Below are 19,875 nucleotides of genomic sequence, written 5' to 3'. Positions count from 1 at the left end.
TTTAAGAAAGAGAAAGGAAACTACCGTACATGACTGTACACATATTACAGAGAGAAGTGTACTGAGATAAACTGTACTTAGTTTGGTCACAAGTTGTTAACTATTTAAGAAAGAGAAAGGAAACTACCGTACATGACTGTACACATATTACAGAGAGAAGTGTACTGAGATAAACTGTACTTAGTTTGGTCACAAGTTGTTAACTATTTAAGAAAGAGAAAGGAAACTACCGTACATGACTGTACACATATTACAGAGAGAAGTGTACTGAGATAAACTGTACTTAGTTTGGTCACAAGTTGTTAACTATTTAAGAAAGAGAAAGGAAACTACCGTACATGACTGTACACATATTACAGAGAGAAGTGTTCTGAGATAAACTGTACTTAGTTTGGTCACAAGTGTTCAACTATTTAAGAAAGAGAAAGGAAACTACCGTACATGACTGTACACATATTACAGAGAGAAGTGTTCTGAGATAAACTGTACTTAGTTTGGTCACAAGTTGTTAACTATTTAAGAAAGAGAAAGGAAACTACCGTACATGACTGTACACATATTACAGAGAGAAGTGTACTGAGATAAACTGTACTTAGTTTGGTCACAAGTTGTTAACTATTTAAGAAAGAGAAAGGAAACTACCGTACATGACTGTACACATATTACAGAGAGAAGTGTTCTGAGATAAACTGTACTTAGTTTGGTCACAAGTGTTCAACTATTTAAGAAAGAGAAAGGAAACTACCGTACATGACTGTACACATATTACAGAGAGAAGTGTTCTGAGATAAACTGTACTTAGTTTGGTCACAAGTGTTCAACTATTTAAGAAAGAGAAAGGAAACTACCGTACATGACTGTACACATATTACAGAGAGAAGTGTTCTGAGATAAACTGTACTTAGTTTGGTCACAAGTGTTCAACTATTTAAGAAAGAGAAAGGAAACTACCGTACATGACTGTACACATATTACAGAGAGAAGTGTTCTGAGATAAACTGTACTTAGTTTGGTCACAAGTTGTTAACTATTTAAGAAAGAGAAAGGAAACTACCGTACATGACTGTACACATATTACAGAGAGAAGTGTTCTGAGATAAACTGTACTTAGTTTGGTCACAAGTTGTTAACTATTTAAGAAAGAGAAAGGAAACTACCGTACATGACTGTACACATATTACAGAGAGAAGTGTTCTGAGATAAACTGTACTTAGTTTGGTCACAAGTTGTTAACTATTTAAGAAAGAGAAAGGAAACTACCGTACATGACTGTACACATATTACAGAGAGAAGTGTACTGAGATAAACTGTACTTAGTTTGGTCACAGGTTGTTAACTATTTAAGAAAGAGAAAGGAAACTACCGTACATGACTGTACACATATTACAGAGAGAAGTGTACTGAGATAAACTGTACTTAGTTTGGTCACAAGTTTTTAACTATTTAAGAAAGAGAAAGGAAACTACCGTACATGACTGTACACATATTACAGAGAGAAGTGTTCTGAGATAAACTGTACTTAGTTTGGTCACAAGTGTTCAACTATTTAAGAAAGAGAAAGGAAACTACCGTACATGACTGTACACATATTACAGAGAGAAGTGTTCTGAGATAAACTGTACTTAGTTTGGTCACAAGTTGTTAACTATTTAAGAAAGAGAAAGGAAACTACCGTACATGACTGTACACATATTACAGAGAGAAGTGTTCTGAGATAAACTGTACTTAGTTTGGTCACAAGTGTTCAACTATTTAAGAAAGAGAAAGGAAACTACCGTACATGACTGTACACATATTACAGAGAGAAGTGTTCTGAGATAAACTGTACTTAGTTTGGTCACAGGTTGTTAACTATTTAAGAAAGAGAAAGGAAACTACCGTACATGACTGTACACATATTACAGAGAGAAGTGTACTGAGATAAACTGTACTTAGTTTGGTCACAGGTTGTTAACTATTTAAGAAAGAGAAAGGAAACTACCGTACATGACTGTACACATATTACAGAGAGAAGTGTACTGAGATAAACTGTACTTAGTTTGGTCACAAGTTTTTAACTATTTAAGAAAGAGAAAGGAAACTACCGTACATGACTGTACACATATTACAGAGAGAAGTGTTCTGAGATAAACTGTACTTAGTTTGGTCACAAGTTGTAACTATTTAAGAAAGAGAAAGGAAACTACCGTACATGACTGTACACATATTACAGAGAGAAGTGTTCTGAGATAAACTGTACTTAGTTTGGTCACAAGTTGTTAACTATTTAAGAAAGAGAAAGGAAACTACCGTACATGACTGTACACATATTACAGAGAGAAGTGTATTTAAGATAAAGAGAAAGGAAACTACCGTACATGACTGTACACATATTACAGAGAGAAAGTTCTGAAACTACCGTACATGACTGTACACATATTACAGAGAGAAATGTTCTGAGATAAACTGTACTTAGTTTGGTCACAAGTTGTAACTATTTAAGAAAGAGAAAGGAAACTACCGTACATGACTGTACACATATTACAGAGAGAAGTGTTCTGAGATAAACTGTACTTAGTTTGGTCACAAGTTGTTAACTATTTAAGAAAGAGAAAGGAAACTACCGTACATGACTGTACACATATTACAGAGAGAAGTGTTCTGAGATAAACTGTACTTAGTTTGGTCACAAGTTTTTAACTATTTAAGAAAGAGAAAGGAAACTACCGTACATGACTGTACACATATTACAGAGAGAAGTGTTCTGAGATAAACTGTACTTAGTTTGGTCACAAGTTGTTAACTATTTAAGAAAGAGAAAGGAAACTACCGTACATGACTGTACACATATTACAGAGAGAAGTGTACTGAGATAAACTGTACTTAGTTTGGTCACAAGTTGTTAACTATTTAAGAAAGAGAAAGGAAACTACCGTACATGACTGTACACATATTACAGAGAGAAGTGTACTGAGATAAACTGTACTTAGTTTGGTCACAAGTTGTTAACTATTTAAGAAAGAGAAAGGAAACTACCGTACATGACTGTACACATATTACAGAGAGAAGTGTACTGAGATAAACTGTACTTAGTTTGGTCACAAGTTGTTAACTATTTAAGAAAGAGAAAGGAAACTACCGTACATGACTGTACACATATTACAGAGAGAAGTGTTCTGAGATAAACTGTACTTAGTTTGGTCACAAGTTTCTTAGTGGATTCCACAGACTTCATGTAAAGTTAGAGTTTGTTTTGTTTAATGACACAACATTGATTCATTAACCATCAGCTATTTGATGTCAAACATTTGATAATTCTGACAATAGTCTGAAGAAATGGCTACATTAGCAACAAGGTATCTTTACATGCACTTTCCAACAGACGGGACAGCTCATACCACAGCCTTTGATATACTAGTCTTGAAGCACTACTCAGACTGTGCATGTGAAATATGATGTCATTTCGTCATCTTCTTCTAGTTGTAGTTGAAACATTTTGAGACAGTCTTCATTATTCATAACAATATAACAATAATTATATGGATAATAAAGAAATTATTACACTCACGTGTGAGTTGTACTGATTTTACGAAACAAGTGTCAGGATTCATGTATTGCCATCGCTCTTGCTCGGGCAATACAAAAATCCTGATGCTCATTTTGTAAAAACAGTACAAAACACAAGCTCATATAATAATATCTATTTAACATCTTCAGTTCAGTTAAATAACAGTCAAACAAAACTCAAAAATTATACAACAAAATAGCAACCAAACTCGGGTTCTTTAACTCAGGTCATTAATAACTTTCAATGAATAAAGACACCACTAGAGCATACTGATTTAATAATCATTGGCTATTGGATGTCAAACATTTGGTAATTTTGACATTTAGTCTTAAAGAGGAAACCCGCTACATTTTTCCATTAGTAGCAAGGCATCTTTTATATGCACCATTCCACAGACAAGATAGCCTTTGGTGTACCAATCGTCGTGCACTGCGATCCCAAACCAACTGCGCATCAAGTGAGCACTTTACCACTGGGCTACGTCTTGCCCTCCAATGAATAATGAACAGTTTAGAGTAAATAAAGTAACCTGGTATTTTGAGGAGCTGGGTTTGTTGGCTGGCATGTTCTCTGTAATACAGCTGGACTCCAAACGAGTGGTTAGAAATCTCGTATAGCTCAAACATCAGACAGGAGCAGTACTCGGGGTGGTGGCCATCAAACAACTTGAGACCATTCAAAATAGCAGCAATATTGGTGTCATGCTGAAAACATACATTCATATACTAATTTCATCATTTTAAATCAAGGTTGTAGATAAACAAACATTTTATAGTAGCTGCATGTATAAAAACATGTCATGAGCTTCTGTTTTCAGACTGTTGAAACAAATAAAAACAAATACAGGAATAAACAAACTAAACTAAGAAAAACTCATACCACCCCACCAATTTGGCACCACTTAAAAATACACTATATAAAACTGACTTTGTAACGTTTGATTTACAAAGTATACTTCATTAGTTGAAACATATGCATTAGTTGCATAATATTATGCATTACATTTTAATGTAATGAAAAAACCTAAAAACATGTGAAACATTTTCAAATAAATACATGTAATTACTTTTTACCAAAACTGATGTTTGTAATAACAATTAAACGTGATAACTTCAATTACCGCTGAATACATGAACATCTTTTCAGATATATTTCGATAAGTAATCAAGTGGTCAATATGCTGCTGTAATTCTCCTAAAAGAACACCTGAAAATGAAGAAAATATTCAATTTTGTTTACTTATATATGCACATCTCTAATGAGGTTTTTAAACTAAGAAAGAAAGGAGAGAAACATTGAACTTAATTAACAAAGAAACCCACTGCTGCCACATAGGCTACTCTTTAAAAAAAAACCTGGACAAAAACCACGCTGAGTGGGTACAAGTTTAGAACTTTTACTCACATATATTCACAAATATATAAAATAAAGTTCATATTTGAATCAGTAAGTATTATTTCCGTGGGTTTTTTTTCTAATTTTTATATTTTAAATCAGTTAATGTTTATTAAAATTAGGCAAAAAACAAGAAGTTGTGTTTACATATGGGCATTTGTGGCCTGCTGTCCATTATTCCCAATAACTGTGTTATTCTGACCAGATTTTTTTTTTAAACTGACCACGATTAATATCCCAATATTTGGTGATTTTCGTTGTTGGTAAAACAATCAAATTTAATATTAGAGCTGGGTGGTATACTGTATATATAAATACCATTCGGTATCAGTATCATGTCAATACCAATTTACCATACCGAGCAAATCTCAAACTACTGCAATTTCGTTATTGAAAAATGTTTTACACCACTTAGTAAAGCACTAACAATATATCTGATAGATGAAATTAGCGGGTGAGACTTAACTCAGGCATGAATTTAATGTCAAGTATACCGAAAATACTGCTCAATATCGGTATCAGTATTGTATCAATACCAAATACTGCACTGATACCGAGGTAAATCACCTTCAAAATACTGATACCACCCAGCTCTATTTATTACCAAATTAGCTGTCACAATCAGCTATCTATTCCTGAAAATGACTGCCGAAAACCATTTTTTCAACTAACAATTCTCAGGTATTTTCCACTGAAAAACAAAAGCTTCCATACTCTCAGTTAATCTATTTCCTGTGTTCTATTTTTATTTCCGGTGAGTGCTGTGTGCAAAACAGCAGGAAATATGAATTGGGGAATGCACTGTATACAGCATACAGTATGTCAACGTGCATGATGTCAGGTGAGACATATCGCCTGCAGTAGTCAGATGGTTAATATACATTTACACACAAAAAGAACGTTACATACCATGACCATTGACTGTGGGACACTGGTTGGGATGGGAAAACCCCAAAGTTTATTCAGTCCTGCAACATCACCCAGTGCATGTTAGACGAGTGAGTTACATCACCTATAACACACACACACATAAACACATACAAAACACACACACATTGAGCCAAATTTACAAAGCCTGTTTTTTATTTACATGAGTGTAACTACATACATTTACAATGCTTAAACACCTGCATTTAAAAAACAACAGGCTTCGTAATTCGGGCCACTATAACACATGCACACAAAAGAACAAAAAATCAACTAAGAAGATTTGCTCCAAAACATTGTATATCTCCATTCTTTGTCCCCACAAACTGATGTCATAAATGTGCACAGACAGCCCCACAATACACTTTCAGGTGCTCGCACAGTCTGAGTGCATGACTTGCCAGGTGTTCAGTGTGACCTTTGATATACCAGCAGTAGAGCGCTCATTGTCAATAGAGCACTTGACTATATGACCCATTCCATTTAGAGGAATGCTTGCTCCTATAAAAGTACAGGAGTGATGGAAGTAAAAGAATTAATTCAATAGAATACATCAACTTACCCACTTTAATTCTGATCAAATCTGTTGTATTAACTTTCAACTGAGCTTTCACATCCCAAAATTTCATGATTTTCTCAAACGTATTGTCTTTCTTAAGCCACTCTGGAAAATCCATGTTGTTCGCCTTCTACAATAGTATAAACGCAAACAAATGAAAAGCAGAACTGTGGTAAACAAGACATGCCTAATAATAAAATTCCTTAGAAAGAATTTGACATTAACATACGTGCACTTAAGGTACCTTCTTCAAAAAAGAAATAATCTATAATTATAATAAATATATCTCTACTAATAAAATATTAATTTTGCTTTTCAATTATTTCTATATATAATAAAACCTGAAATCAACGTTTTAAAATTCATACACCAAATGCTTTTTAACCAACCTTCAACTAAATAGCATAAAGTTTGCTTTGAAAAGTCATCACCATAATTATGAAGGCCTAAATAAAAAAAATTAACATAACTTCCAACAAATTTTCCATAGCATAAATGCAGAAACTTGATGATATTTATAAAAATGTCACTACATGTACATGCTAATAGGATATCAGAAATGAGTTGCTTTTTAAAATAATCAAATAATTATCAAATAGAATGTTTGGCAAGTAAGAAATCAGCACAAAACATAAGAATGGGTTTTGAGCATATTTCTGGAATGCATGCAATCTTATGCTTTTATTACATACCTATCCAGTCTTAATATAATGAAAAACAGTCATTTTCAAACTGGGTGATAAATTTATCTTGTATCACACGTATGTGCAATGTAGGCTGGAACATTTTTTAATGGGGAATTCCACTTTTATTTTTAGCGCCTTTTTGTTATTTACATCATCTGTTTGACAAATATTTACTTATGTCATACACTGTATATGATTTACAAATTATGTCACATTTTGTTTTAAACTTAAACTAAATTACAGAATAGCAAGTTATAATATTACATCACAGATGTTAAAACATGACTATTGCAGTTGGATTTGTGATTTGAAAGCATTTACAACTCAAGATATTGACAAAATATCTTGTAAATGGTGGCCATATTGAAATCAAAATATAATTTTATTGAGTTCATATATATAAAAGATGTTAAAATATGGATATAGCAGTTTGTTTTGTGGTCTGAAAGCATGTACAACTCAAGATATTGACAAGAACGACTCTTAATTAAATGGCTGTCATCTTGAAATCAAAATTAATCTGTCCAAGGCACTGATAGGCTGGCTCAAAATATCTATTCATAGGACCAGTTACACAATAATAAGTTATAATATTACATCACAGATATTAACATACGAATTTAGCAGTTGGAATTGTGATTTGAGAGCATTTAGAAGTCAAGATATAGACAAAACATTGATGCACACACACACACAAACACACACTTACCTCACAGAATAAAGGGTTTGTTATCTCCAGTAGATTTATCAGGGATGGCTTCAATCCTGAATGTTTAGCCATATAATCAATTAATGCCTGTTAAAAAATTAAATGCATTAACAAATAAGGAACAAAATATTAAAATAAGTAAACAATCTACCAGTCAATGAGCTTATTAAAGAGAGCTGACATACTTATAACAGCCATATATAATATGAGAATTAATATGTTTAAATTTAGTTTGAAAGAGGATCAACTAAACCTTGTGTTTCTCATAAACAATTTAGTTGTGATCTCTGCTCGAAATCTGTTTGAAATTAATGATTTTCCATGTGAAACAATTATCTGACATTTTTGATAATTCATTGTAAACTGAGTGTATCTGAGAACAGTTCAAGTTTTACATCTTTCATCAGGGCTTCTAGGTTATGGTAGCCCCACTCCCATGGCTAGTGATATTCAATGTTGGACTAGTAAATAACTACTACTGCCATGCCCGACGGCTAATGAAATTTGTTTTTGGTCAATTGTGTCAGTTAAGTCTATTCTGTAAATATGAATATCTGACCCCACCTCAACCCCAAATTTGAGTGTTTTTAAGCTCCATTTCCCTCTTTAGGTGACATATCTGATTATCTCGCCTTCATGTAAAATTCTTTAATCCCATTGGTTGTTTGCCGTTGGACAAATCCCTTATCCCCCTGTGGGCGGAGCCAAATTCTCTTATAGCCCGTCTGTAATTTCCAACAGTTTCCAGCCGCCCCAGTTAATGCTAAAGCAATAATTAGATTATAAATAACATTGATAATCAACCAAGTATACATAATTAATTTTATTTTTACTATAAAATACACTATTTCAATACTTTTAAAAGCTGCAATGTTGAACTCGGCCACCTAATTACGGTCGTGGTGTTATTGTATTAATGCGCGATTAGCAACAGTTGTTGTTGTTTTTTGTTTTTTTATTTTTTTTATTTTTTTACTACATACATTTCTAATTAAAAAAAAGTGTTTTTTATTTTTTTTATTAATATCTGTTTCAGACAATTTCGTATTACAAACATTTGAAGTTAAAAACTCGTTTATCGACGGAACTATTTTTCGTCACTGGCAAGTGGTTTCGTTCGCGTCCGCGTGGTACGGCTCCGTTAATAAATTGTTAACAATTATTTTCTGGCGTTATTTTGATTATTTGGCTATATGGTTTAACATGTTGGCAAGATAAATTCGTTGTAGAAGCATCTCTCGGGGTATATGGCTTTTTATGTACCCTCTGTGTGCTTTTTTACCCCCTCGCCTTCGGCTCGGGGTAAAAGAACACACAGAGGGTACATAAAAAGCCATATACCCCTCGTGATGCTTCTACAACTTATATTATTACTATTATTTAGTAAAATTGTATTAACTTAAAGTAAAGTAGGGATAGTGAACTTTTAATTGTGGCTAGTACATTTTTTAAATCACTGATCTAGTGGATTTGATAAACATTCTAGAAGCGCTGCTTTCATATTTCAACCATTGATAAATTTTACTAAACATTTTAACAAAAACACACCAAATTGCTAATGTTGTCAGTCCAACTTAAACCCTGCATAGTAATAATCAGTTACATGTGTACGCTTGGCACAAACCTACAAACTAATGCCGAGTTGACAATCGAGTCAATGGTAGTCTGCAAATACATGCCTGCACACACCAGTCGACATGACTAGGCATTGGAAAACGATGTCAGTTGATAAAATGTACTTAATCCCGAAAACAAAAACAAAACTTGAAGACGCAATGGTAACTCAAGTTTAATTGAAACAATATTTATTGCCGTTAAAATACTAGTTAATACGGTTTGTGACTGACCAACACGCAAAACCTTTAGGGTGAAGATGAAACAGGTACTTCGAGTATTACCGTACATGCCCAAGCCAGATTTGTTTAATTTCCACATTTTTAACATTCCAAAATAATGTATGTTTACTTCCATCATTTAACACGCATGTTGCTTTTATCCAATTGAACTGATCGTTAGCACTTATGAAAGAAAATCATACAAAACTTTTTAAGTGTTAATATTGTTTATCATGTATGTAATTAAACATAGTTTTCTTGATTCTAATATTTAATTGTTATTACTAGCCTCAAAAACGGAAACTAACCATGTCTGGTTGAATGACATTATATTCTTTTTATCATCCAATTTTCGTCAGCCTGCATTTCATGTAAAATTTATTTGCCCGAATTTTATTCACATGGTAAAAACATAAAAATAAAGTCCATGTGAAAATAAAGTATTTTATAGTATCACATCAAAAGAGTCAAACCTTATTCTTATGTTCAATCTTCTGGCCAATAGGTGAGGCCAACAATTTCTTGTACAGCTTGTCATAAGCTGGGCAATGGGCATAGATGAGCTAATAAATAAATAAATAAACAAATAAATAAGTAAATAAATATATACATGTAAATGAGTAATAATATACATTAATGACATTTATTTAATTTAATAATTAGCAAACAATATACATGTGTATGTTGAATTATAATGTCCCCTCAAAACTAACGTGACTATAACCTAATCAGTGTTCTACAAACTTGTACAAAACGCACAGGTGTATGACTAAACATGGACACTTGGGCAAATATTTAAACTATAATCATCAGGCCCTAATCTAGATGTGTAAAAGTTGGAGAAGTGGCTTGTCCCTTCCCAGAAAAAAGGGCAGATGCTTGATAAAAATAGGCGAAATGAACATTCATTGTACATTTCGCCATTTTCCATGTTTAACCAGGAAAATTGTTAATTAGACACTTGGTTCTAATCTTAATATTTTGATATAAAATACTACTTCTGGCAATAAACTTTAAACAAAACAATTGTATGTTTCATTAAAAACGTGATATTATTAAGTAGTTCATAATGTGCTGTTATGTTAAAATGAAAGTATTAATTAGTATTTTCTTGCATTATTGAAAATAATAATGTGGCTGAAGATGAACAATGCTTGACTGGTAACAGCAAACGACACGACATGCATCGATGTACAGTCTGGCGCCAAAGTAAAAACAAGGATCGACATATGACGACAAGGTGCCAAATGAGCTATGACATTAAACAAGTCGGAGTCATGACGTCTGTTGTGTGATTTCATTTTTGAAATCAGATTAGGTCGAAAATATTAAGGTGACTTAGACTTCTCACTACTGCCAATAACTCAGCGACTTGAGCAGACTTTTGGCCAAACAGTTGCTCAATTTGCCAGCAAAATTAGAGCCTGCATTCATTATACAAATCTGAGGTATGGGTGGAGAGAGATAAATAAGATATATTACCAAGTCTTCGTCCAATGGGACGGTGTGGACAGGGATGGGCTGCCACGTGCTGCCTGGTTTCCATACCTGGGAGCCCGACGCGGGAAACAGCCCCCACAGTACAGTGGAAGCCGTCATCAATGTGCGGTCCTTGTCCGAACTCCGCACATGAATCTACACATTTAACACAAACTAGCATCAATCAATAATCTTCAACATTTAACACATAACTTAATATGATTAGAAATATAACATAACATAACCTGACATAATGCATAATTTAACTTTTAACGAAATATAAATTTAACATTTATCTGAATTTATAAATTATATGTAAGGAATATGTCAAGCATTTTTAATAAAATAATTAATTAATCTAGAATAAAGTCACTGACACTAGTTTCTAAGGTCCAAACATTTTCCTGTTTAAAATTTAACAAAATATATAATTTAAACAAGAAGTTAATTCAAACTATATGTAATTTGTTATTTAATGGTAAAGAGCTCTACTGCCTGAGACAGCCAAATATCTGGAACTTAAAATGCAATATACAATGTAATTCTTACCTGTGACCGGATATATGTGGAATTCAAAAATCCAGAGTATTGCTGTCTTAGAAACTGACCCAGTTCATATGCTTGTGCCATTCCAACCTGAAAAACAACAATCCAATAATTCTGACTGCTGTGAATTTCAGGATTTGTTACTAAACTGAACTAATTCTAGGAACGAGGGAAACAGAAACTCAGCTGGTAAGGTAATCATGTATAACATATTGTTATGTAAATAACTAATTAGGGGGACTTCTGGCCATGAGCGAAGTGATTCATTCCCGCTGCCTCGAACGGTTAGTATTCGTAAATATAACCTAACTATGCATTATCTAAACCATTTCTGAAAAATGATGGAATGCTGTAAAAGCTGACATTTACATCAGATTCTGTAATTATCAAATGTCATCAACTAACACAATTCCCAAGATATTGATCATTTTGTGTGATCCAAGTCATATATTTCACTACACATTTGTATCTGAGACGCAGTAATGCTACAATGTATGTAGATCACACATCCATCCATGTCAAATGACTACAACATTGTTTGAGTGAAATACAATGTAAGTCTTGAAAATAGACAAAAAAGTACCGTTATGCATCAAGTTATTTGTTATGCGTGCAAAAATGGAAAAATGTAGTGGGCTTCCTCTAACTATATGTTAAAATTACCAAATGTTTCACATCCAATAGCCAAAGATTAATAAATCAATGTGCTCTAGTGGTGTTGTTAAACAAAACAAACTTTTAACTGACATGAGCCACGGCTATTTCTTGTTGAGGTGACTTTTTGTTATAATCAATAGTCATTCCCCTTGGTTTGCTATAGCAGCAGAGCGTTGACTGGCCAAACAAAGAGTTATCTGGACGAGTGATAACAACGGCATTTGTTATAGATCTACTGATGAAGGTCTAAAGTTGGAGTGGTCAGTAAAAGTTAGTTTGTTTTGCATAACAACACCACTAGAGCACACTGATTAATCAATCATCGGCTATTGGATGTCAAACATTTGGTAATTTTGACATATAGTCTTAGAGAGAAAACCCACTACATTTTTCCATTAGTAGCAAGGGATCTTTTATATGCATCATCCCACAGACAGGATAGCACATACCACAGACTTTGATATACTTTGATGCACTGGCTGGAACAAGAAATAAATGTAGCCCAATGGACCCACCGACGGGGATCGATCCCAAACCAACTGCACATCAAGCAAGTGCTTTACCACTTGGCTATGTCCGGCCCTGAGTGGCCAGTAAGACTCCAGTGAGATTGGGTGTGACAGTCAGAAACAAAATAATTCTAACCGTTGATAGCTGACCAAATCCTTGAGGCCATGCATCTTCCTGATGGGGATCTGTAGGGTAAGTAAATGTTGGACTTCGATCTCCATGGCGATAAATCTGTAAAAATAAAACATTTTACCAGTTACTAACAAAATGTCTTACACAACCGTTGGTGAGAATACCATGTGTTATTTATATTTATATTTATATATTTATGTATGTGTGTTAACAATTTCAAGACTTAAGACTAGCTGCTCCTAGGTGATGACCAGGTCACCACTGCCATATACATCCAATGAAAAACTACATGATGGAAATCGATTACATTGTGACGTATAGTTAACTTGACAATCATGGATCTGTGACGCGAAACTTTGCTACAAGTGCAACGACTGTAAATAACTTTGAGTCGAAAAAGATGTTAAAATTTGCTTAAAACATGGTCTTTGAGGATACATGTATGTAAGAAATAGAATAATACATTCATGTCAGTTAGATACCATTTATCTCAACTTGTTGTTTAAAAACGTATCAAAATCGCTTTCGCTCATTAGATACATTTTAAAACAACTTGTTGTGAGATAAATGATATCTAATGGCCACTCATGTATTATTCTCTATACATCAGAATTCTACATTGCCTCAATATATTATTATATGCTGCAAAACCACGTTGCTTTTCTATTGATTGTGGATTTAGTGTTTTGTTTTTTCACTACCAACTTGTATTTTAGCAAATTTGATCACATGGGAAACATGACTGGTAAATTTAACCATGTGGATTTCTTTTATAAATATTAATCACAGTAAAAAAAATTATCATTTTAACTTGTTATGATCGAGTCATGCCAAAAAATTTGAATGGCTCATGCAATTTCTGAGTGGCCCAAATTTTATAGAAAAATACTTGTATTCTACTTACTGGTAGTTTTTACAGAAACTAGAGAAACTAAAATTATGAAAAATAAAAACATAATAACATAGGGTACATATGTATCTGCTCAATACAGAACTCGGAACTGTTTTGACAGCTACTTTTGAACTTAATGACATTATTCCAACAATATCACTTTGCATCTCTTTACAATTTTTAACAATAAACTAGATGCATGACATTTTTGTTTTTAGAATGCTGGAAAAATTCCACAATATTTATACAGCAGAGGTGACGACTGGGGTGGACATGCTTAAACCACTGCACATCACATAACAAACAAAAGTATAATATACACCAAAACTGCGCCCAAATCGAGAAATAACCGGGATTGAAACAACTAGGGTAATGGGGCTGAAACTGACTGGGGCCGATTATGTAGTGGGGACAAATCATCTTTGAAGCATTACCATCAATGTCCCAAAACTGTGTTCACCTAACGACAAAAACATATATATGATATTTACAGAAATACTATTCTACATTTTTCAGCTACAATTATAACTTATAAGTGCAAAGACTTTATGTCAATACTGATATAATTTTTTTAATGAACTGATTATTAATTAACACAATTCATACACTCAAAATTATTTACAATTATTATGAATGGATTATGAATACTATTTACTACAGTAGAGGCACAAAAATGTATCATACCTTTTGCAGATCGAATAAAATAATTGAAAATAAATTCTAGCAACAGGGGTCTTAAAAATCATAAAAATTAAATGCTTTGGCCTTGTTGATGTGGCACATGTGAGGTCATGTGACATGCACCGATTGTTAATTCATCTCCTCCATTTTAAGTCAATTTCTACGAGTCATGTGGAATCCAGGAGTTTCCCCAGGGCTGTTAGGCGTAGCGGCCCGATACGCCTTGGTCCGTAAAGTAAGCGCTTTGACTTTGTGAAAGCACCTTAAATCAACTGCCGCTACATCTTGATTTGAAGTGCTTTAGAAAAACAATTTTCACAAGTCGACTACCTCTTGCAAACAACTTGTGTAACAGTATATCAAGCACAGCTAATTACTATGACAGGTAAAACACTTCCTAAATACCTAACAATGGACCAGTTGTCTGCTCACAACTGGTGTTTAGTAATTTTACCACATCTACTGGGACCGCTAATCCGTCAGAAAGGCGCCGAGCAATCAAGCTTCAAGGCCGATCAAAGAAGAAGCCCACTGACAGAATCAACTGTGCCATTTAACTGAATAAACGATAGTTGAAGAACTTTTTAAAAGTACATTTAAGTTGGCAATCAATCATTTTTATCCTAACACCCCGTTCCCAAAACTCCCACACACTGAAAACATCCAAGGCTCACGCTGTCGGTAGCCAAATTAGCCATTGGCTAATTAAAAATTATTTTTAAAAAAATGGCTAATAAAATTTGCAAGTGGCTAAAATTTTGGCTAAACCATTTTCTATCTTCTGATGTGAACAAACATAATCTATCCGACAGCTCAGATATAATAATAATACCAAGAATTCAATTAGCATAATAGTGATCTCGCGACCGGTAACGAGAAAATCCATAAATACAGCGTAGGTGTTATGATGTTTGTTTATTTTAATAATCACTGTTATTAATTTTAACTGCATGCATTCGACATGTATGACAGCAATGTGATGGTAATTCAACGTCTGGAAGATCTGTAACTTGTTATTTTAACTTAATAAAGTCTTTGAACCAAAGTAATAAAAACAAACCGACAATGCGTGTCAATTTTAAGGTATTAGGTCGTTTCGTAACCATACCATTTCGTACCATACCGGTTCGTACCCAAAAGCATACCAGTTCGTACCCAAAGGCATACCAGTTCGTAACCAGAGGAACATCAGCATACCAGTTCGTACCCGCATTTGTACATGTTATTTAATGAAAAACAAAACAACAAAAATCCAATCCAACTGCATTTTAATAATTAGGGATTAGAAATTGTCACGAAGAATCATGTCAAGCGAAGTCAGCTTATTTGTTGATATATTTCAAACACATAACATTTTTCTTTCTACATGACAAAAAAGATTTTATGTACAAACATAATAATATTTACAAACATAGTAATATTAACATAATTATATAATTATATATAGAGATATTGAAACCCAGTACATTCATACAATTGTATTTATGGTAAAGGTAAATGTGAAATTAATAAAAACTTATATGTTGGTATATTTCTCAAAACTTTCAAAATGTGACTTATTCCCTATTTAGCACCGAGTCCTTCAATTATTGACAGGTGAAAGTAGCATTATGAACTTTTAAAGAATTGCTCTTTGGCTACGAAAAGGTATGCTTTTTGGTTACGAAACGGCATGCTTCAGTGATGCACAGCACATAATTGCTCATTTAAAGGAGACCGGACACCAAACCATATATACGGCGTAATGAATTGTTTGCCGTCATAAACCACAACACGCAACTACCGCGCTCCCCATATTGACTAAGTTAAGCGTGCCAGTCTTGGTTGGGTTTTTTTTTTCGCCGATCTCCGATGTTTGCCGGAAACTGTCGACAATTGATGAGCTAGACCCGTGACGTCATCGATGAGAGGAAAACTGAAGAAACTACCAAGCAGCATGGACGAACTTAGCGATTCGAGTGATGAAGAATTGTGTCCAGCTTGTGCCAATGGCATCAGACCGTATAAGTTTGAACCACTTATCAGAGACTTTGTCCTTAATCCTGGAAATGTTGTCTTAGACGAAAATTCGGATGAATCAACTGCCGACGAAGACGAGGAAGCCACATGGTCATAGACTAGCATACAAGCATTTTTAAAACATAATTTTTTATGACATTTTTAATGTAAATTGAAGCAAATGGACCTAATTAGACGAAAAGCACACAAAATTTTATAATATTTCATCATAAATCTTGTTCAGCATAGATGTAAATATGACACGTCAGTGGATATTCCAGAGGCCAATTTCGCAAATTTGCAAAAAGCGTCCCCTCCTCACCAAAGCAAGATATAATAATTTAACAAAAAACTTTGTTCTCTTAACTAGTTACCCTCCAAGTTTTAATGTGTTTGGTTAAACCGTGTACTTTTAATTATTATGAAAATGTGTTACCAGTCTGCCGAAACTGTCCACAGCCGGGTACAGAAACATAGAAATGTTTGAAAATATTATACTGTTGCCACATACTGACAATCACTTTACAACTAATATGTCTTATCGACAATATTATTATGTAGTCTTTGCATTTATTAATATAAAATACAACAGACCCGTAGGAACTGGGGAGGGGCGGGCCTAGGGGCTTGTTCTCCATCACACACTCTAGGATGAAAATGTATGTTTTAAGTTTTCACTACTTTGCATAAATAAAGATGATATACAGATAAAAATCTAGTTTGTATCCCTCACTAGAGACTGTATTCCCCCCCACACACACTTCCAATATCGTTCCTACAGGCCTATACAAATGTAGATAATATGTAGAGGGTGAGATTAGGAACCAGTTCCTTTTATCTTTAGGATTTTGTAATCATGATTTCAAACCAACTGTTTCAGGTAGTTTGCTCCACATACTGACATAAAACACATTTGTTACATGTATATATTGGAATAAAATAAAAATAATTACAATATATCCAGTGTTATTTTCTTTAATCATTCATGGAGGAAGAAGTAAGTCCTGATGAAAATATATTACAGGTAAAATAAAATAATATATGATGCTTATTCCATGTGGTATGGTAACTATTGTTAATTTTGCTTTAAATTGCTAGATGCCAAAAGTGATTAATTATATTATTTTATGGTAATAGTCGAAAATTAGACGACCAATTGTTTGAACCTCTGCCAAAGGTACCAGGTTTTCTATCAGAAAATAATTTGAGAGTACGTAATAAAACAGGCCCGTAAGAACTGGAGGGGGGGGGGGGGGGGGGGGGGGGGGGGGTGAGCTTTTCTTTATGACATTAATTTTTGCCATTGTAACCAAAATCTGATGTAGAGTTTATACCCGGTCCGTCATGTACCATACATAACCTGCTGTATTTAGTTGGTGTAAAGCCCGTTTGACGACAATAATGCGTCCATGTTTTAAAACAACTTTCGGTTTTTTGGAAATCGAAACCATGATGTTGGTCGTTTCTTGGGATGCATTGCTGTTACTGTTGCAGTTAAACACTGCGCAGTTAACCATCATATAATTACGTCGACAATATATAATAACACTAATTTTCTTGTAAATTAAATTTCCGATAAACCTGGAGACAAAAAAAAAAAAAAAGACGACTAAAAGGCACAACTAAAGAATCAACATGTGTACCGGTATTGCTTGGTAACTCTCACCGATGACGTATTGCCTCGTTTTCGTTCAGATCTATGCATAATCCCGCCCACTTCTGTTTTTACCCCAAACCTAAGACGCGCAGCTGACCGTGCCTCGCAGCGAGCCGGGCGTTAGAGTAATGCGGTCTTTGACGCTAACTTAATCCATTACACACTACATGTCTTTTGGTGTCCGGTCTCCTTTAATGCTTATAAAAGATACTGAATGATTATTAAAACAAATTTTTTGCTAAATGTTACAATATGTTTGTAATATAACATTATAAATGTGTATTTAAAAAAAATATTAATGTTAGGTGTAATGTATGACATTATTTAATTGGTTACGAACTGGTATGCTAGTGCAGTAGTGGTTACGAAACGGTATGGTACGAACGGGTTTGGGTACGAAACGTCTAGAAACGTATGTGTGACATAGTTATTACGGAGCCTGGCGATCTCGACCTGGCGAAGTCGCCCCGGGCGAGTTCGCCAGGACTTATTTTCATCGTTAGGCGAAGTTATCATACATATTAGACTTGCTAGAAGACATATATTACAACATATATTATAGTATATATCTACTGTCATTATCAGCATGTTTTTGTGCCAAAACTACAGGGTTATACCACTTATACTACTAGTTTTGTGTTGGGACACGTTGTGGCGAGATCGCCATATTTACTTCCGTGTTGCATGTCTGTTTAGCGAAGTCGCCAGTACATTATAACTCAACAATATTCAAGTTACAAGCTGTTTTATGTTTACTTCATTAAGTAAATACATGTGCAGTAGTCATGGTTTGATTTTCTTGTTGTAAAATGTAATACATTGGTAGTTTACATTTCTGACGATTTCACTTGCAAGCCGGGGCGAGATCGCCAGGATTTTTCTTGTTTAAGTTTACAGTTTATTATAATAAATACACGTAAAGTACACATTTACCAGGGCGAGATCGACACGGGGCGAGATCGCCATACTTCGTTATTACCTGGTATGTGGAATCTGTGTCATTGTAATGGTTTTTTCAAGATTTCTGTCCGGACAAACTTTGGAGAAAATCTAACGGCAATTAAAGGTAGGAGAGTAATTTTTTGTAGTTGTTAACAATTTGGTTCGGACAAGAAGTTCGAGATGTTGACGATACGTCGATAGGCCTACTCGACAACTTACCACTTGAACCAATCGAAGACTTGGTTGCGACACAGAAACACCATCCAAAAACACTATTAACAATAAAACAGAAAGGAAATGTTCATAGTTAGAAAGAATCATGGTTGTTGAACGAGGACATTTCTTATAGTTCACTGTTATCCTTCCCACTGTCCCGTTACAAAATAATAATGTACTGTTTCCCGTTAATTTTCGAGATTTCCAAGGCATTTACGTTGAATTGCAGCGAACGCTTCAATAGGAGTACAGTCTTGGTTTTCATTGGTACATCCACTCCCTTCAAAATGATCCTACAAATAAATTCTATTTTAATTATGTTTGTTATCTTTTTATCCAAGAAGCTGTATTTTGGTACAAGTGGCCGTGGCACACTCTTGTCAGCAGTTTATTCCCACTTCCATTGTTTCCGTGACGAAGGCCTAGTAATATGAGTTTTCCATTTGTATTTTTGAGTTATTTCTTTGATATGAAATCATTTATTTTTAATTTTTTGAATTTTTTTAA

The 19,875-nt window shown here is 34.1% G+C and overlaps 1 protein-coding gene across 2 annotated transcripts in view; it reads right to left on the bottom strand.

Moving 5' to 3' along the window:
- The window catches only part of LOC121380545 (lysosomal acid phosphatase-like), a 28,470-nt gene extending 8,948 nt beyond the window's left edge, over positions 1 to 19,522 (bottom strand). For both annotated transcript variants that reach the window (XM_041509399.1, XM_041509400.1), the window contains exons 1-9: positions 19,372 to 19,522; positions 12,986 to 13,081; positions 11,687 to 11,773; positions 11,141 to 11,293; positions 10,132 to 10,221; positions 7,824 to 7,910; positions 6,432 to 6,558; positions 4,668 to 4,753; positions 4,077 to 4,251 (exon numbers count right to left, since the gene is read on the bottom strand). In XM_041509399.1, coding sequence (XP_041365333.1) covers positions 4,077 to 4,251; positions 4,668 to 4,753; positions 6,432 to 6,558; positions 7,824 to 7,910; positions 10,132 to 10,221; positions 11,141 to 11,293; positions 11,687 to 11,773; positions 12,986 to 13,081; positions 19,372 to 19,473 — 1,003 coding nt within the window. In that variant the 5' untranslated portion in view covers positions 19,474 to 19,522. The remainder of the gene's footprint in view (positions 1 to 4,076; positions 4,252 to 4,667; positions 4,754 to 6,431; positions 6,559 to 7,823; positions 7,911 to 10,131; positions 10,222 to 11,140; positions 11,294 to 11,686; positions 11,774 to 12,985; positions 13,082 to 19,371) is intronic.
- Between the last annotated feature and the right edge of the window lie 353 nt (positions 19,523 to 19,875).

This window comes from Gigantopelta aegis, chromosome 9 (assembly GCF_016097555.1).
Source record: "Gigantopelta aegis isolate Gae_Host chromosome 9, Gae_host_genome, whole genome shotgun sequence".
In the NCBI taxonomy this organism is placed as follows: domain Eukaryota; kingdom Metazoa; phylum Mollusca; class Gastropoda; order Neomphalida; family Peltospiridae; genus Gigantopelta; species Gigantopelta aegis.
The sequence above is the reverse complement of the archived record's forward strand: the minus strand, read 5'-3'. Positions and strand labels throughout refer to the sequence as shown.